At 44.3% G+C, this 20,432-nt stretch overlaps 1 protein-coding gene across 3 annotated transcripts in view; it reads left to right on the plus strand.

The window, feature by feature from the left end:
• Nucleotides 1-20,432, plus strand: part of FOCAD (focadhesin) — a 301,056-nt gene that overhangs the window by 279,356 nt on the left and 1,268 nt on the right. For 2 of the 3 annotated variants that reach the window (XM_084773534.1, XM_084773536.1), the window contains 8 exons: nucleotides 5,412-5,540; nucleotides 8,229-8,344; nucleotides 9,382-9,642; nucleotides 10,797-10,886; nucleotides 13,054-13,231; nucleotides 14,088-14,185; nucleotides 17,359-17,613; nucleotides 19,011-19,086. In XM_084773534.1, the coding sequence (XP_084629660.1) occupies nucleotides 5,412-5,540; nucleotides 8,229-8,344; nucleotides 9,382-9,642; nucleotides 10,797-10,886; nucleotides 13,054-13,231; nucleotides 14,088-14,185; nucleotides 17,359-17,613; nucleotides 19,011-19,086 (1,203 nt within the window). The remainder of the gene's footprint in view (nucleotides 1-5,411; nucleotides 5,541-8,228; nucleotides 8,345-9,381; nucleotides 9,643-10,796; nucleotides 10,887-13,053; nucleotides 13,232-14,087; nucleotides 14,186-17,358; nucleotides 17,614-19,010; nucleotides 19,087-20,432) is intronic. The other variant, XM_084773535.1, reaches the window with a different exon arrangement.

Here is a 20,432-nt window from a genome sequence, read left to right on the forward strand (position 1 = left end):
CTTGTCTGAAGGAAAAATTGAATCCCTTTTCCAGGTTCCTTAAGTCTTCTGGAAACTACAACTTTTCCGTAATGCGTACTTCTGGAGGACTTGGAATCCAAGTTATATAATTTTGACAGTATTTGACATTAAATACTGAGACCTTAAAATAGACATCTGCTTATGAATTAAAGACTTCCAATACCGGTTTGCAATGTCTGCCTCTTCACTAGGACATTACTATTAATGTAGGGGCTAAAGAGATGGTTAAGAGCACTGGGTATTCTTCCAGAGGGCCCAGGTTTAGCTCACAGTGCCCACATCAGGTGCTACGTATAACTCAAGCTCCAGGAGGATCCAACACCCCTCCCCAAGGTCGCCTGCATTCATGTATATGTGCGCACATCCACACATAGATGCACATAATTAAAAGTATGATAATGGCTTTAAAACATTTTTTTTTTGCATGAAATCAGACTTTAGAGGCAAGTGGATCACTGTAAGTTCGAGACCAACTTAGTCTACAAAAGCGAGTCTAGGATAGCCAGGACAGTTACATAGAGAAATCCTATCTCAAAAAACCTTACCAAAAAAAGAAGAAGGAGGAGGAGGAGGAGGAGGAGGAGGAGGAAGAGGAGGAAAGGAAAAAGAAAAAGAAAAAGGAAGAAAGAAATCAGACTTTAATCTATAGCCAGAATCGTTAAAGACCTTTACCACAAACGTGTTACTAGTACAGAGTTACGTGCAAAGCTAATCAGTTAGCGCCCATCTCAGCCGGTTCTCATCAGATGTGGTCACACTTGTTTCACCTCTTCTGGGTCCTCTCATTAGAAAATAAGCCCATAAGCCCAATCCCTGCTTCGTCTTCTTCCATTCTGTGTCTGTTGCCGGAAGAGTGTTCAGGATACGATACTCAGTAAACACTTGGGTGTGCATGTTTATAAAATGTCTCTATTTTCTTTGCCAGAAAGTCTTCTAGAAACAGGCATGGCTAAGTCATAAGACTTGCTGGAGTCCCAGTATTAGATGTCAAGGTGGAATAGAAATAAAGTATCAGCTACTTGTTGCACAGCATAACACAGATATGTGAATGAGGGGAGCACTGAGCTTCAATATTTATATCTGGAAAAAAATGGTGTTAAAGGTGAAACATTGCAAAACATGCTGCTAGTTTTATCTGATAGAAAAGAGCAGCCATAGGTAAGGGAGTAGGCTAGTGGGTATCTAGGCTTAGAAAACACTTCTGATTGGTTAGCTGTTCTGGTAGGAATGGGTCTAATCCTGGATTGGACGTAGGTAGGGATTTATTTTATCTCTTTAGAAATAGTATCTCAAACTGTGAGCATAGATGAGCGTATACAGACGCAGCCAAACATGATCACAGAAGCTTATCTTCATGGTTATCTCAAGAATGCGGAAAGGATGCACATACAATATTTATTTGTTTATATTTGTCTATGCATACAGAGGATGTCTGTATTTGTGTAAGGGCCTGCATATGGCATAGCACCTGTGCGGAAGTCAGAGGGTAATCTCCGGGAGCCTTCCTCACCTTTTACCTTGATTTTGAGTCAGAGTCCCTCTGATGACTGCTGTTTCATGTACTCCAGGATAACTGGCCTGGGGGAGGGGGGCGGGGTGCTCCTGTCTCCACCTCCTACTTTGCAGTAAGTGTGCTGGGATTGTAGACACATTGCCACTCCATCTAGCTTTTACATGGGTTGCAAGAATCTGAGCTCAAGTCATCAAGCTTGGCAACAAGTGCCTTTATCTAGTGGGCCATCTTCCTGGCCCCGTGATACACTTATATTTGCAAGAATATGGAAAAGAAAGTCAGAAAATTGAATGTCCTTGAACTTGGGTAGGATCTAAGGCCACTAAAATTCATGGCAACAACAGTCATTATTAGTTGTGGGCCAGTGGGTAGAGAGTATTTTTCATTGCAGGTACCAAAAAAAGAAAGACACAAGGGCACCAAGAAGGCTTTATGTCTGTCTATTCTCCTGGGCCCCTCTTAGTATCAGTATCTTTTAAGAGTTCTTCCCTTCTCTCTGAAAACAAATACAGTTGGCAACGTGCATGCATGAAGCCAATCCCCACCGTGTAAACTGGTGTGATCCTAGCAGTTATGAGGTGGAAGGAGATCACCTGGCTCCAGAGCTTAGCTGAGGGGAGCCGAGCGTGTGTGCCCTTGTGTTTGGGGAAAGTAGACTCTCTAAACTGCGTAAAATTTAGGAGTATTTGGAACATTCACAATTTCTATTCTGCTGTCATTACTATCTGCTTTCCAGAACATTCTTATAGTCCTAAAAGGAAACCTTGATGTCATTGAACAATTTGCTTCCCTTTCTCCATTTTCTCCAGTCCTTAGCCTTAGCAACAACACTCTGTGTTGTGTCTCTCACTTGCCCTTTCTATATATCTTATGTAAACCTGTGGCTTTTCATGATAGGCTTCTTTTCACTTAGCCTTGTATTTCCAGGGTTCATTTGTATTGTAGCAGATACCTACTTTTCTCTTTAGAGCTAAGTGATAATCCATGTTTTCAGCCATGTTTTCCCTATTTGTCAGTTGCTAGATGTTGGTTTTTTCCCTATGTTTTCCTACTGCAGTTAGTGCTGCTATACATCTTCAATTTTTTTGTTTGAATGTTTAATTTTAATTAATTTGGACAGTCATCACTGAGAAATTAGATAGTGACTTTGTTATAAAACTGAGATACCTTAGCAAGCTTGTTGGCTAGTCATGTGATGCAATAATGCATTTATGCCTTTAGGTTTCCTTTTTGACCTCTACTTCTTCCTTTTCTTCAATGTCTGTGGTTTGTATTTTTTTCTCCTGACCCTCTGCTTTTATCCTCACCCACTCTTGTTTCGCCTTTCCCTCAGCTTTTCCTTTCTATGCTGTGCTGTGCTGTGCTCTGCCTTCATACTTGCTACCAGTCACAAGGTCAGTTTCTCCCTTTTCCCTCAGCTCCTCCTTTCTGTGCTATGACGTACACTGCTGCCACCCTGGCTACCAGTCACGAGGTCAGTTTTTCCCTCCTGGCTCCCCGCTTCTCCTTTCCACCAGCTTCTCCTTCTGTGCTGTGATGTAGCTCTGCCTCCACCCTTGAAATAAGACACAAGGTCAATTTTTCCCTCCTTGTTCCCTGCTTTTCCTCTCCCCCAGATGCTCCTTTTAGCTCTGCCTCCACCCTTGCAATCAGTCACAAGGTCGGGTTTTTCCATCCTTGTTCCCTGCTTCTCCTCTCCCCCAGATGCTCCTTTTAGCTCTGCCTCCACCCTTGCAATCAGTCACAAGGTCGGGTTTTTCCATCCTTGTTCCCTGCTTCTCCTCTCCCCCAGATTCTCCTTTTAGCTCTGCCTCGACCCTTGCAATCAGTCACAAGGTCGGGTTTTTCCCTCCTTGTTCCCTGCTTCTCCTCTCCCCCAGATTCTCCTTTCTCTGCTGTGATGTAGCTCTGCCTCCACCCTTGCAATCAGTCACAAGGTCGGGTTTTCCCTCCTTGTTCCCTGCTTCTCCCCTCCCCCAGATGCTCCTTTTAGCTCTGCCTCCACCCTTGCAATCAGTCACAAGGTCGGGTTTTTCCCTCCTTGTTCCTTGCTTCTCCTCTCCCCCAGATGCTCCTTTTAGCTCTGCCTCCACCCTTTGCAATCAGTCACAAGGTCGGGTTTTTCCATCCTTGTTCCCTGCTTTTCCTCTCCCCCAGATGCTCCTTTTAGCTCTGCCTCCACCCTTGCAATCAGTCACAAGGTCGGGTTTTTCCATCCTTGTTCCCTGCTTTTCCTCTCCCCCAGATGCTCCTTTTAGCTCTGCCTCCACCCTTGCAATCAGTCACAAGGTCGGGTTTTCCCTCCTTGTTCCCTGCTTCTCCTCTCCCCCAGATGCTCCTTTTAGCTCTGCCTCCACCCTTGCAATCAGTCACAAGGTCGGGTTTTTCCCTCCTTGTTCCTTGCTTCTCCTCTCCCCCAGATGCTCCTTTTAGCTCTGCCTCCACCCTTTGTAATCAGTCACAAGGTCGGGTTTTTCCATCCTTGTTCCCTGCTTTTCCTCTCCCCCAGATGCTCCTTTTAGCTCTGCCTCCACCCTTGCAATCAGTCACAAGGTCGGGTTTTTCCATCCTTGTTCCCTGCTTTTCCTCTCCCCCAGATGCTCCTTTTAGCTCTGCCTCCACCCTTGCAATCAGTCACAAGGTCGGGTTTTTCCCTCCTTGTTCCCTGCTTCTCCTCTCCCCCAGATGCTCCTTTTAGCTCTGCCTCCACCCTTGCAATCAGTCACAAGGTCGGGTTTTTCCATCCTTGTTCCCTGCTTCTCCTCTCCCCCAGATGCTCCTTTCTCTGCTGTGATGTAGCTCTGCCTCCACCCTTGCAATCAGTAGCTGTTTTTTGTCTGGCTGGTGCTCTCTCACTTATGCTCTTTTTCTTTGTTTGTTTGTTGATCTCATTTCCTTTTGCTGGTCTCTCCCTGCTTCTCCCCTGCTCTGAGCTTCTCTTTTCTGGGACTGTGTGACCATCACTGACTCTGACTGTGCTTGTGGTCTGGTGAATTTGCCTTAGCTTTTCCCACATATCAACACTCTCACCTCTGGACCCCCTCCCAGATCTACTGATCCTGTTGCTTTTTTGCTGATGTAGTTTCTGGTTTTCCCCTTGCTTCTCTTTCTGCTGATGTGATTTTTCTTTTGATGCTGATTCTGCTGCAGTTTCTCCTTGTCTACATTTTTCTGTTGGTATACATTTTCTATAATTCTTCCTTTTTCTGTGGCTCTATGTAGCATCACTTTTACCTGTCCATTTTAATGGATATTCTGGCCATTTACATCTACTGTAAAAATTCTCTACTGTCTCAGGTTATCAGCTTTAATCCCCCCACCCCAATATTAAAGTTAGAGGTAGCTGACTAACTTATGGAATAACTATTTCTTCCATGGTGCTCATCTCTAGAATAGGCACTGTGGCTTGGGAGCACAAGACGTTTTTTGAGGGTTTGTTGTTCGTTTTAAAAACAAACAAGTGGTAGGTGACAGGTGTGGTGCTTTTGAGTGGAGGTAGTCCATAGCTCCTCTGCGGTGCTGAGCGGGCAGCCCTGGTCTTTTCTGCTGTAAGTGTATTGAATACCAAGCAAGAGCAGTGAGACACCAATGAAGACAAGGTCATTCGTTTTTTTAAACCACGGAAACATGGAAGTGTAAAATACAGTGAAGATGGTATAACCAAACCAGAGAGGACTGGAGACGGACAGTGAGTGAGAATAGAGGAACAGGGTTTGTGGCCAAGGGAACTGGATTCAAAACGTAGCAGTGAAGGGTTGATTGTAACTACAGATGTGATATTAAAGCCTTTAGCTCCCAAAGTAAAACCAGTTAATGCTTTCCATTTTAACTCAGCCGTACGGATGTTCTTGCAATTTTTTTTCCTTTTCTGTTTTAGGTCCTGAAGCTGTGCCTCCTTCCCTTCTCAGAGTAGTGATGAAACCCATAGCAGCTGTTGGGGAAAGCTACCAGTATCCTCCTGTAAACCTGGCCGCACTCCTCTCTCCACTTATGAGGCTAAACTTTGGTAAATATTGACCTAACTTTCATAAAATTTGACCTGAGTGATTTAATTCTGCATCACAGTTGCCAGTGACTGGTAGGTTTATTGTGTCTTGTAAGTTGTTATTTTGAATGCAATAACTGAGTCACTTTCACTGAGTCATTATAGGTGAGGGTGAGGAGGAAGCAGTCTAAAGACATAGACCTATATCGTTCACAAAAACAGCTCTGGAAGGACTAGGGAGATGGCTCAGTCAGCAAAATGTTTGCTGTGCAAGCCTGAGGACCTGAGTCAAAGACAGATAGATGATAGATAGACAGATGTGCAAATAAGTATATAAAGCAAGCCAAATGCAGTGACACATGACTATAGTGCTGGGAAGAAAGACAGGAAGATCATAGCCAGTCTAGCCAAATCAGGAAGTTGCTGCAGGTTCAGGAGAGCCTCTGTCTTTAAAAAAAAAAAAAAAGGCTGGAATGAGATTGAGGAAAATATTTGATGCTAATCTCTGGCCTCCATATGCATACCTATGTGTTCCCCTCCCCATATACACACACACACACACACACACACACACACACACACACACACACACACACACACACACACACACCAAAGGAACAACAGTATACAGACAACAAAGCTAAATAGCTCTTTCCTGAGTTATGTACATTTCTGGGTTTGTGCTGTAGGCTTAGTCTGGCATTTTCAAAGTTCACTTACAGAGCCCTGGGTCTCCAGGATGTGCCATCTCCGATGCTTTATTAGGTTTCCATTGCTGGTGAAGCAAAGTTATAAGAATTTATTATCCTGCAGTTAGTTCTACAGGCCAGAAGTTCAACATGGAAGTCAGGAAGCTGTAGGTAGGAACTGAGACAGAAAGCCATGGAAAATGCTATTGATGGGCTTGCTTTTTTAAAAAAATACATTTTATTAATTTATTCATATTACATCTCAATTGTTAACCCATCCCTTGTATCCTCCCATTCCTCACTCCCTCCCATTTTCCCCTTAGTCCCCTCCCCTATGACTGTGACTGAAGGGGACCTCTTCCCCCTGTATATGCTTATAGGGTATCAAGTCTCTTCTTGGTAACTTGCTATCCTTCCTCTGAGTGCCACCAAGCCTTCCCATCCAGGGAACTAAACAGAATTCTCAACAGAGGAATATCAAATGGCTGAGAAACACTTAAAGAAATGCTCAACCTCCTTAGTCATCAGGGAAATGCAAATCAAACAACTCTGAGATTCCATCTTACACCCATCAGAATGGCTAAGATCAAAAATTCAATCAACACCACATGCTGGCGAGGATGTGGAGAGAGAGGAACACTCCTTCATTGCTGGTGGGAATGCAAACTAGTACAGCCACTTTGGAAATCAATCTGGTACTATCTCAGAAAACTGGGAATAAGGCTTCCTTAAAACCCTAATCCCCTCCCCTAGGGGCTTGCTTTTTTATGCAACCCAATACCACTTGCTTATAAATAGGTTGGGCTTTCCTATATCAATCTTCAACCAAGTAAATGTCATACGGACATAGCTGCGGAACAGTGTAACGGAGACAGTTGTTCAACTGATGTTTCCTCTTGTCAGATGACTGTAGTTTGTGTTGAGCAAACAAAAAAACCAAAACTATTTTTTTGTCCACTTGACACACAAACTTATCAATATCAAATCATTAGCTTTTCTTTCCAGTTTATCCCTAAGAGCATATGCTAATATCATAATATAAAATACAGTATACCTTTATATGTTCTATATAGTCTTTTAAAAAATTCAAACACTTTAAAAGTTCAGTGTCTTTTAAAAATGTTTAAAGCCTTTTAACTATGTGTTCTGTAATACTAAAATCAGATTAAACACTTGCTTACTCCAAAGGAGTTAAACCAGGGCATATGAGCAATCACCTTAAACAGAGGCTGAGTCCGTCAGTGTGCCTACAGAGCTTGTGGCTCAACATGTGGCCTCTCTCGCTCATTCATGAACTTCTGAGCTCCAAAAGGTCTGAGCAATCTTAGTTGCTTATCTGTATTTATGTCTATCACTGAGGGAACTCAAGGCAGGAACCTGGAGTTAGGAACAAAACGAGGTCAGAGGAGCCCTGCTTACGACTTTGTCCCCGTGGGTTACTTAGCTTGCTTTCTTATGCTACCCAGGGTAACCTGACCAGGGGTGGCACTGCCCACCGTAAGCTGGGCCCGCCCACATAAATAACTAATCAAGAAGATGCCTCCACAGACTTACCTACAGGGCACCTTGGTAAGAGGCAGTTTTCCAGTAGAGATTTCTTCTTGTCATGTAACTCAAATATGTGTCAAGTTGGCAAAATTTTAACTTGGCACACTAGAAGAAAGTTTCTTGTGGGCTGAACACATGGTGGAAAAGAAGGGGAAAGGTGCTAAGAGATTTGCAGCTGGTGTTTTCTTATTTTTTAAGTAATATTCAAGTGTCCAGATTTCTCCAGATGTTGTTAGAGAGATTTCCCCAGATAGTTAAGGCCCTTGACAGTGCCAATAGTTAGGACTGTGATTCCACTGGACATGTTCTTTGCCTCCTCACTCAAAAGTCTCGCAGCACCATTTGGTTGGTAGATTCTGGTGTGTGCAAAAGTGACCCTAGCAGATGGCTTGATTCAGACACTGAACCCTGCACTTGAGTCAGGGAACTGAGCATTATATTACAGAAATGATTTTCCTTCCTTCTCTTTTAGGTGAGGACATACAGCAACTATGCCTGGAGATTGCCGTGACTCAGGCGCCGTCTTCGCAGAGCGCAGCTGCATTGCTGGGCTTGTGGGTGATGCCGCCATTGATCCACAGTCTGAGCGTATGTGTACCTGCACACATGCATGCATACAGCGCATGCACACCACAGAAACAAACAAACAGCCCGAATAGCAACTATGGCATACTTTCAGAACTAGCATTTTATTTCCATGTCCGGAAAGATCTAAGGTTTAAATTAAGCAGAGGAGTAAGCTGGACACAGCGACACATGCCTGTAATCCCAGCACTCTGGGAGGCAGGAGCAGGCAGATCTCTGTGAGTTTGAGGCCAGCTTGGTCTACAAAGTGAGTCCAAGACATCTAAGGCTACACAGATAAACCATGTATCGGGAAAAAAAATTAAGCAGAGTAGTTGAATAGATTGATTGACACTATCTCTTGCTGGAGAATATGGTTTTAAAACTGAATTAGAGAAGCTGGTAAAATGTTTTCCGTGTAAGTATGAAAACTTCTACTTGGATGCTGGAGATCCGTGCAAAGGTTGAGTGTGTAACACTAGTGTTGGGAAAGTGGAGACAGGTGATCCATAAGGCTCATTGGCCAACTGGCCTCTCCAATTAGTAAGCTCTGTGCTAAGTGAGAAACCTGTCTCAAAAAGTAAGATGGAGAGTGGCTGAGAAAGACACATGATGTTGACCACTAGCCTCCTTGCACTCTTGCATGCACACATACTCCATGAACGCACCTGCACAACTGCACACCCATATGTATGTACAGACACATGTACTTATACCACACACACACATACACATAAAAGTCAAAACAATATGAAAAAATCCGAAGTAGCAAATGTGACATACTTTCAGAAATAGCATTTTGTCCCCATCTTTGAAAGGGTTTAAACTATTCAGCTGTTCAATTGAGTGACAGATACTACAGGAGCATGTGTCATCCTGGATCAGAAGTAACTGAAACAGCCACAATCACAAGTGTCCTTTGGACTGTGAAGCCATGGGAACACGGAGAAAGACGTTAACCCAGAGCTTTTACTCGCTCTGCTCACCAACTCAGTGGTGACCTACAGACTTTGAGCTGAGACTGACTTGTTTATGTCTGGCCTCTTCTGTTTCCTTTCCAGCTGAATATTAAGAAATACCTCCTGGTGTCTCTGCCGCTGTGGGTAAAGCACGTCTCTGATGAACAGATACAAAGCTTTGTTGAAAACCTGATGGTGGCAGTTTTTAAGGACGCTTCCCCACCTTGCCACCCAGAGTTGTGCCCAAGTGCCTTACAGGGCCTGAGCCAGGCCATGAAACTGCCCAGCCCTTCCCACCACCTCTGGAGTCTGCTCTGCGATGCTACTGGGAGAATTTTTGACCTTCTGCCAAATAGGATTCGGGTAAAGAGCAAAAAACATTTACATTCCTGACAGTTTATGCTAGGGCTTCTTTAAAGGCATTTTGGCAAAGGCAGGCTGGGGACTGTTTCAAGACTATGGGTAGGAAGGCTAGCAAGAAATAACCGCAGTCTTCACTAGGAGTGTGTTTGTTTCCAAGATCTAAACTGAGGCTGAGTGTTTAGAAGCAAAGTTTTAAGCAAGCTTAGAGGTAAGTTAACCAGTGCTGTACCAGAAGCCTGCCAAAGATGAGCAAGCACAGAAAGGTACCCTATCCAGTGCGCTGTGGTGACCTTGTCTTATTTATGTACACTTTCTGTTGCATGGCCTTATATAGGCCCTTCCCCTCCCTCAGCACACTTCTACACTGGAGCCTCACAAAAAGGTTAATTTAAAAATCCGGTTAGAATAATGGAATTCTGATAGCGAGAAAAAAGCACAGCCAAACAAACCTGCAGAGCAATAGAGAAGTTCTTAAATTGTGAAAGCCTGGCCAGATGTGTTGGGGTGCCTTGTGTGAAGGCGTGCCTCTGTATGTTCCATTGCTGACTGCTGAGCCAGCAGAGAGCCAAGTGCTAGTCCGATCCTGGTATTGTTATTTCTATGGCCCATCACCGGTCTTTTTGTAAATATTCTTCTTTCCTCACTTGCCTATTGGTTGAAAAAAAAAGAGCTGATGGCCAATATCTGGGCAGGAAGTGGAGGGTAGAACTTTTGAGAGAGAGACAGAGACACAGACACAGACACAGAGATACAGAGGAGACAGAGAGACAGACACACACACACACACTGGGAGAAGAAAGCAAAGGCGAAAGATTCGCCTGTGAATATGGAGGAGACCGGACAGATGTGAACAGAGGAGTAGAGCTGGCCACGTGGAGGGGCACAGTGCCAGGATTAGTCAGTCAAGTCTGGATGGTGACTGGGAGCCTGTCCAGCTGAAAGGCCTAAGCTTTAAAATATTAAAAAGCCTCTGGGTCATTATCTATACCACTGGCAGATCTGAAAGTCCCACTATGTTTTGGTTTGGTTAGCATTATAATCTCATCAGTTACTATTATTAGGGATAAATATGTCGAATAGCTCACCACAATATTAATAGATGATATTCTTGCCCTCCATTGTATTTTGACATGTTTGAGATGTATCTTTACCAGAGAAATGATCTCGAGCTATACATCAGTGTAGCCAAGTGCCTCTCAGAGATGACAGACGAAAGTGCCAATCAGCTCTGCCAGATCACTAAGGTAATAATGTGTAATTCTGTACATATTTCCATTATTCACTCAGGAATTACATGTGGAGAGTTGCTTACAATATCCTTTTGGCGTAATGTTGTTTTACATCAAACTTGTTATTGGATAATTTTAGGGCGAGGTCTGGTAGCCAGTCTGGTGGTATGCTTGGTGTTTAATACAGGGCTGCCTGGAGGGATAAGTGGGTGAATAACATTTTAACACAATTTCTTACACTTTGTCAAGAACATTTTGTGTCACCTATGGGCAAAAATAAGAACAGGACAATGTCTTCAAGGTAATACCCACAAAAATAGGAATATTCTGACCAAAGAACTTGCTGGTGTTTTGAAGGCATAAACAAATAGTTCTGTTCTCACTTTTGTTTTCTTGAACTGGATATTGTCCTTTGTGGTGCAGAAAGGTGCTCATTTGAAAAACAAGAACTGTTAGTCCAGACATAAGATAATTGACAAGTAACCCTCAGACCCAGTCACGTGATGAACAAGCAAATAAGTACAAAATGCTTTGTGAAGTTGGAGTTATAAGTAAGCACTGAATCCTTTAGCATAGATACATCCCAATCGGCATGCTTATTTGAATATAACCCTGCATACACCTAGTACCATGAACCGCTCGTCCTTAGTTGCCTGCGTGACCTTAGTTAGGTTATATAACCTCTTAGTTTCCCTGCCTGTAAAATGGGAACAATGGTGCCTACCCCTTAGGGTTGTCTTCAGAGTTGAGTCACTTAGTCCATAATAAGTACCTGGGACAGTACGAGCTTAAAGCAAGAATTCAGTAGCTACTTCTCATCACACTCTTCCATGATACTCGAACAAAACTCAACAATAGGCAGTTTCTTCAAAATAATTTGCATTGTAGATGCCAGAACCACGCCACGGTAGTTGACTACTCTGACATTAAAACCCATTGGTTTGTTTTGAATGTCAGCTCTTTGATAGCCATTCGGAAATGTTGGCCCGTCAAGTTTTGAAAGTCTTCCGAATGGTGCTACGTTTTATTATATACTATTAAAACATCATATTTGTTATGATCATTAGAAATCTTATCAGAAAAGTGCTCCTTACGTTGGGAAGCTGTCAAGCACAAAGAAGTAGGCAAATTTTTCCTGAAAATCTATTTTTTATTAGAGTTAAATTTAGTTATTGGCAACAAATACTATGAAGTTCTTCTCTTGATGTGATAGGATCATTTCCGTAAGTTTTAAAATAAACTAGTCTGTTTAGAAGGCAGATAAAACAGCCATAGCCTGTCATCATTCTTTCAAGGGAACAGTGCCCCATATATAGAACTATTTTAGTTATCAATTCCACCTTACCAGTGTATCTCCTTGACACAACTGTGACACTGAGGCACACAGCTGAAACCCTTGTGCTCCCCCTAGCCCCGCCCACCCGTTTCTAACATAGAATTCTGAATGGATATTTTTTAATATTTAAATTAATATTTTAATATAACTGGCTTTTCAGTTTACTTATGTACTTATGATGTGTATAGGTGCTTTGTCTGCGTGTATGTCTGGGTATTACATGCCTGCCTGGTGCCTATGGAGGCCAGAGGAGTGTTGTGTACCTGGGACTGGAGCTACAGATGGCTGTAAAGCACTGTGGGGGTGCTGGGGATTGAAACAGCGTCCTCTGGTAGAGTCGCAAATACTATTAACCACTGAGCTACCTCTCTAGCTCCTCATAAATGGATTTTAAAAATTAAGTGGCATTAAAAATGCAATGGCATTGAAAATAGCTTGGTGGACTTAGACTACTCTTGACCTCACAGAGCCCCTCAAAGGGCCTCGGGAGTCCCAGAATTGTGTGTGTCACATTTTGAAAAGTGCTGCAGTAAGTACATATTAAGTGTTTAGACCGGCATCTGGAATGTGGTGAGTATAGTATGCGCTGCATTATTATTGTGTGTGCTTACTTGCTTACCTCCAAACACAGTTTCCATGAAAAGGGATGCGGCACTGCAGACCTCTGCCGCATGTGCATCCGGGTGTGGCACAGGCAGCCAGGCTCTGTGCTACGGGGAACAAGCAGCTTTAGTGTTTGAGGAAGCAGTGTCAAGCCCACCCTTCCTGGTTGCCTCTGCCTTGAGGCTCTGTTGGCATTTCAGTTAACTTACTAATGACTGCACGCCTGGCTTTCCGCCCCCCTAGGACAACATAGAAAAGGCTGCCTTTGTCAAGTTGTACTTAGTCTCGCAAGGACGCCTCCCCTTGATGAGCCTAACGGATCTGCTCGCCGCTGCAGTGCGGCACCATGAGAAGGAGACTCTGGCCTGGATGATCCTGCACACCTTGTATCAGGCCCGCATTGTGAGCCATGCCAACACAGGTGAGGACAGGAACGCTTGCTGCTGTCCCGCTCCAGCCGCCTGTTTCTCCTCAACTTAGAAGCTAGCTTGTTTGCTGACGCAGGTTTGGCCTTACCCCAGACAACAGTGCCTTCGATGGATAATGAACATAGCTCATACCATCCATTTTTTGGATATAGGGATGAATCCTTTTGATGATTTTCATATTATTTTTGGTCTGCTGGCCTACCAATGATTCTCAGCCTGTGGGTTGCAACCCCTTTGAGGGTCACACAACCCTTTCATGGGGGTCACATCTCTGATATCCTGCATATCAGATATTGAGATTGTGACCCATAACAGCAAACTTACAGTTATGAAGTAGAAACAAAGTGACTTTATGGTTGGGGCCACCACCACATGGGGAACTGTATGAAAGAGCCGCAGCGTTGGAAAGATTGAGAACCATTGCTCCAGACCCGCACGGATACAGACACTAAGTTCCGACTGTGTCTTTCCACTTTGTATGTCTTTGGGACAGTCTTCTGATTCCTCGACTGTATTGGGGACAGGAAGGCACAGCTAACTACCTGAGATTCAACATTATTGCCTAGTTGCATTCCAGATTTCTCCTGATGTGTTCAGTTTTCAGAGAAAAAAACCTCCAATAAATGTGTTATATCACTATTGGGGAGGGAGGTTCCCTTGGAGTAGGGTTCACTGAAACAATAAAGGCTAAAAGAGGTTCCTGATGTGAACAGTGTAAACTCTATCATGCGCAGCGACATTTCCAGAACTGTACCTTAAAGCTGCCCCCCCCCCCACCTGCATCCTGCTTTGGTCAGGATGGTTATTGCTGACCTGTAATATAAGAAAATGCCCATGTTTTTGTTTCAGGTGTGTTGAAGAGACTGGAGTGGCTCTTGGAGCTGATGGGCTATATGAGAAACATTGCTCACCACTCAGGCTCTGCTCAGGATGTGGCTCTTGATGAGGTATGATCTGCAGAAGCCAGGGATTTCCTATAAACTGTAAAACTTACATCCTCTTTCCCCCAAAGAAGGCTGTGTAGCCCAGCTCTTCACTGTTGTGACAAACACCTGAGGCCATCAGCTTACAAAGGGAAACCGTTCTTGGCTCACAGTTTTGGAGTTCTAGCCCAAGATCCATTGCTCCCGTACTCTCCACCTGTGGTGAAGTGACGCATGATGGAGTAAGTGCATTGCTGAGCAGCTAGAAGCAAGACTCAGAGTTCTTTCCAGGGCACCCCCTCTCCCCACATCCCAGACCTCCCAGTAGTTACTACCTCCTCTCTCATCGCATGCTGCGCCTGGAAGCCATGGCCTGTGGGGGCATCCAAGATCCCAAATCAAGCACATCCTCACAGCTTTTCTTCCTCTTATTTTTTTAATTTTTATTTTATTATTTTATTCAGATTACATCTCAATTGCTATCCCATCACTTGTATCCTCCCATTCCTCCACTTCCCCTTGATGGGGAGACCTGGTGGCACTCAGAGAAAGAATAAGCAGGCTACCAAGATGAGACTTGATAGCCTGTGACCCTGTGACCATGTAGTGAGGGAGGAGGTCCCCCTCGGTCTTCCGCTTATTTTGAGTAACACTGGGAATAACTCTTTGATGCCACAAGGGAACCATGACTCTTACTGTGTTTCTGGAGATGCCCAGATGTTATAGAGAATAGAAGTTCTAATAATGTTCATTATCAAAAGCCTATAATTATTACAGCGGTTGTATTTAGCCTGATATCAAACAAAGAAACAAACATCTGATAGATTTGTAAAAATTATTTTTATTTAATGAATTTATTCAGATGACAACTCAATTGTTATCCCATCACTTGTATCCTCCTGTTACTCCCTCCCTCCTGGTTTCACCCTATTCCCCTCCCCTAGGTCTAAGACCGAGGGAGACCTCCTCCCCCACTATATGGTCATAGGCTATCAAGTCTCATCTTGGTAGCCTGCTTATTCTTTCTTTGAGTGACACCAGGCCTCCCCACCAAGGGGAAGTGGTCAAATATGAGGTACCAGAGTTCATGTCAGAGTCAGTCCCCACTCTCCACATTACCGTGGATGTGAGGACATCCTACTGGGACTCTAGGTAAGAGAAATATAGGAGATGGGGAAATAGAAGGATCCAGAGGGTCCTAGAAAACTACCAAAAAAACATTGTGACAGGTGGATCGGGGCCCAGGGGGTTCTGCTCAAACTGTTGCAGTAACCAAGGACAATACAAGTAGTAAACATTGAACCCCTGCTCTGATCTAGCCAATGACAGGACATGTGATAGATTTTAGATAGCTTTGTGTTAACTGGGGCTGGGCAGATATAACCCCCCTAGGCTATTTTGCTGCCACTCAGCCCAACACCCCATGCCATTGCTCTAATCGGTCCTATGTGGCTGCTTCCCATCCACTATCCCAGTAAATACCTGCACCTGCTTTCCGGCTGGGCTGCCTCTCTTCATGCTGATCCAGAGTAAACTCCTCCCGGCCGTGTGGCTCTCCATGCTAACAATGGCAGTCCTGCTTCCTTCTCTTTCTCTTGTCCCTTCCCGCTCCCCTCTCCTTCCCATCATTATTCTGTCCGCAAAGCCTGTCCCTAGCTCCAGCTCTTGCCCCTGGCCTGCCCGGGTGTAGGCTTTTTATTTAGCCAGGCTATAATCTTGGAGGCAAGGCTACACAGTAGTACTTGGGGTAGGTGATAGCTTGCTGGTCAGAAACAGCAAGTGAGCTCAGGGAACAAAGTAACAGTCAAATGCAAAGTATCAGACCATGTTGTTACACCCAGGACCTTCTTTTATGAAATATTTTTTAGAAAGCCAGACACTTGTAAACCCAGCACTTGGGAAGCAGAGCCAGACAGATCTCTGTGAGTTCAAGGCCAGCCTGGTCTACAAAGTGAGTCCAGGACAGCCAAGGCTACACAGAGAAACCCTGCTGTCTCAAAAAGAAGGAAGGAAGGAAGGAAGGAAGGAAGGAAGGAAGCTAGAAAACCCCAGCGTCCTCCTCCAGGGCGTGTGGGGGAATGCCAGGTGCAGGCCTCTTCTCTGGCTCATGTGACTAAAAATGCCTAGGATGAAGAGATTCCTGTAGTGTATGCAGATCACTGATGTGTGTCAGCACCTGCATGTCACATGTGATCACTAATGTGTGTCAGCACCTGCATGTGACATGTGAAGAAGGTTTTTATCAGATCTGCAGTGTGACCTATTGACACACCAAAGAAAAAGCTTCTAGTATTAGATAGCTGTAAAAACACCCAATAATTCAGATATAGCTCTCTTCCACTCTCTTTTTCTTGATTTCCTGGGTAGGCATTCTTCCTAGCTGATTTATAATTTGTATAAACTGATACGTTCTTTGAAATCTGGCACCGTTTGTCTGAAGAGTTGTCTTTTTGAAATTGTTAAAATTTTAATTCATCAGTTAGGATCTTAATAGACTGAGAAATACAGTTTTGTTTTGTTTTTTTTTTAAGAAAAAAACTTTTTAAAAACTGATACGGTCTTTCCTCTTTTTTTTTTCTGATTTCCTGAGCTTTTATTAACTTTCTGCTTTCTTACAAAAAAAAATCTTAAAACACTTAGCATGCAAATTAGCTTGGAAAAGTATAATTGAAATTACAGTAATTCAGCATCTTGGAAGTGTCCCCATTACCATGTCTAATTTATTTTACAAGTATCTAATGTAGTCTGAAGGTTGAATTCCAGACAGATTTTTTTAAATGCCTGAAGATAAATCTTTTATTGTTTAAAAATAAAATCAGATGTTTCATGTTTTTAAAAATCAGTTTTGTCCATATGGCAACTTCCTTAGTTTATTGTTCTCTTTAAAAACACTAGATACGGGGAGTATTTAGATCTCCGTATGATTAGGAATAAATTGTATTTCTCTTGAAATGCTGAAGGCATAATCTGGAACTGTTGGGCCTTCCAACCTCACATAGGGAAAATCAGGAAGGCAGGAGAGGCTCTCCAGTCTGAGTGGAAACCGAGTTTGCCGGTCGGTGTAGTTAGTTCCTCTTCTAGGGCAGCAGAAGTGGTGGGAGAAGGGGAAGATGGCCTGGCATCATGATGGAGGCTGCTTGTGGACTTGTGTCACTTCGAGTAAAACATCTGATCTCACGTTGCTTCTGATGTCTTAGCAGGCTTTGGACTTCTTGCTGCTGATATTTGCAGCCGCAGTGGTGGCGTGGGCCGACCATGAAGCCCCCCTCCTCCTTGGCCTCAGCGCCAGTTGGTTGCCATGGTACCAGAAGAATGGCCCTGGGGGGCCAGCGACAGCCTTGCTTGGCAGGAGCCCCATGCACAGAGTCGCTGTGCAGGAGGTTCTCACTCTCCTTCCCAGTAGCATGCTACTGCTGCTACAGAAAGAGCCGTGGAAGGAGGAGACACAGAAGGTGAGGGGGGCCAGCCACCTGCCCAGCGGGGCAGCCACGTGTTTGTCTCCAGCAGTTGCTGCTGTGGGACGCAAGTGGGAGTTGGATGAAGCTTGTTTCACATAAACAGCTCTCAGACTCAGCCCCAAATAGCCAAGGCCAGCCCAGACTCAGGGTTAACACTGTCCAGAAACAGCACGGGGCAGCAGCAGCAACTCCTTCACGGTGAGGGCGCAGCTAGAGAGAAAGCCTGTATCTTCGTTCATTTGTGGGGGCACATGTGCCTTGGATCCTGGGTAGAAAGGATACATTTTACCTTCAGTCTTTGAAGTCGGGACACACAGACAAACAAACTCACGGTTCAGCATGGTATATGCTGTGTGGAAAACAAGGTAGAGGAAGAGGGGCCTGGGGGCTCACGTATGCGGTGGCTCAGAGACCGTTCCAGGGGGAGTGTGGGTCGACACCAGGAAAGCCAGTATCATAGGAAGCGCTTTTGGCTTTAGTCCTCATCTGTGCAGACTCAGCAGAACACATGGGAATAAACACTGTCTCCTTCACTGGGCTTTATCTGCCTCTGTCCGTCTATAACACAGCTGATTAGAAGATTGCTTTTTGAATCCTGTTTAACCAAAACTGGATTTTTATGATGTTGAAAACTTTAAGCTAATAATCTGCTGCTTAATTTTGAAATATGAACATTAATCCTTAAAGCCATTTCTGAACTGAGAACCAGGCTTTAGGCTTTAAATCAGATAAGCGATAGGAGGCTGCCCCAAACTTTGTATTCTGTGTTCTACTTTTAACCAAAATAAATGTGGTACTTCCACACTGGGACGCTGTTCCACTTTGGATACAGGATAGACATCCTAAATTGAGTATATATTTGTAGTGGCTGTTTATTTTCTAGTAAGTTATAATACAGAGGAAGGAAAATTTATGAACTTATCATTCTTGGACAAAATACGTATGGAACCAGTAGGAGGTAGCACGGTGCAAAGAACACAGCTTTGCAGCCAAGCGTAGCTGAGTTCCAATCTTGACTCTGCTGTAGAAAGGAAGTTGCCGTGGGCAAGGTCACTAGCCCCTCTGAGCCTCTCAGCTAGGTCCATAGCAAACACAAGTCCTCTGGGCCCGTGTCTACCTCTCTCTGTCTGCGCTAGGTCTTAGTATATTCAGTAGAGGACATGGTTTGGATTTCGTGAGGCCTTTTGGTTGGGAGTTGCATGCTCCGTCCATCTCATCTCTGCACCGCGCCATCCTCACAGGTTATCCTTACTTCCCAGCTCAGCCTCTCCAGCCTCTGCAGGAGCTGCTTAAAGGCTGTTGCTCTTCTCAGGTGTGCAGGCCCAGGGCACTGACTGATCTCATGCAGATAGTGGGATCCACTTCACTGACCGTGCTCTTTTCCATCCTAGTTCATTGACTGGCTGTTTAGCATCATGGAAATTCCTAATGAAGCCTTTGCAGCAAAGTCCAAGGATCTTTTGAAAGGTATTACGTCATGCTTTATGCCCAATGTTGTATAAAACCACCCACTGCTGGCTGTGATGTGGAAGACCATAGTTGGGCACGTAGTTTCAAAAAGTGTTCTTACCATGGCATTTTGAGTCAGAAAATGGGTTAAAATGGTGGGCCAGAGCTGTTTAAATTAACTTTTAGATAAATGTTATTAAATATAATGGTAAAATTACTAAAACTTGTAAAATTCAGAAAATTTTAGATATAAGAAACAGAAATCCAGAGTCCCAGAGACAGTTTGATTTGATGGTTTCCACCCTGTGTATGAGGACTCTTTTAGCATATTGTAATGTGAAACAATTGGAAAAATGCATATAGACAGTTTTAAATTCACCTTTCATGATTTAACATTATTTTTAAATCCTAAAGCCCATTTTTTTGTTGTTTTAGTTTTTTGAGACAGGATTTCTCTGCGTAATAGCCCTGGCTGTCCTGGAACTCTCTCTGTAGATCAGGCTGGCCTCGAACTCACAGAGCTCCACCTGCCTCTGTCGCTTGAGTGCTGGGATTAAAGTTGTGCACTACCATCTCCAGCTAAACCCATTCTTTTTAAAAAATTTATTTATTCACTTTACATCCCAAAAGTAGCCCCCTCCCTCCTCTACTTCAGGTCCCACCCTCCTTCCCTCTTCCCCCACGTTCCCCCTTCCCTGCCCCTCAGAAAAGGGGAGCCCCCCTTACCTACCTATCCCGGCACATCAAGTCACATCAGGGCTGATCACATCCTCTACCATAGTGGCCTGGAAGGGAGCCCTGCTGGGGGGAAGTGATTGACAGGCATGCTAGAAAGTCCTTGTCAGAGGCAGCCTCTGTTCCCCTCCCCAGGGGACCCACATGAAAACCAGCTTCTAGGAATAGTGGACGCTGCTTAGTATTTCACCAGGGCAACTAGGTATTGGCCATGCTGTCCAGTGCTTCCAGAGTTTTCATCATTTTATCCTTCTCCACAGCCTGGCACATTATGACTATAGGAAACCCCAAATGTGGAAGATCTTTCTGAAAGTTTTGTAGAATCTTAAACTCAGATATGGGGTGTGATTTGGCCATTGGCCCCCATGTCCTGAGATAGCTATGACTTGGGACTTGAGGTGCTGGAGCCAGTTCTGATGTCCCTTGCATGCCATAAGACGTGGCTCTGAGAAGTGCCCTCCCATTGGCCCACGCGTGATGCTTTATCTAGCTTGGAGTCATAGCATGACTCACATTTTACTATTAAAGAACCCAGGGCAAGCAGGAAGCATGCAGGTGCAGGCCGGTGCCACAGTATGATTCTAAACCAGCACAGAGTGTCACTGGGAATCAGGGCTGTGATTAAGAGA

Source organism: Acomys minous (genome assembly GCF_964271855.1).
Source record: "Acomys minous genome assembly, chromosome: 1".
In the NCBI taxonomy this organism is placed as follows: domain Eukaryota; kingdom Metazoa; phylum Chordata; class Mammalia; order Rodentia; family Muridae; genus Acomys; species Acomys minous.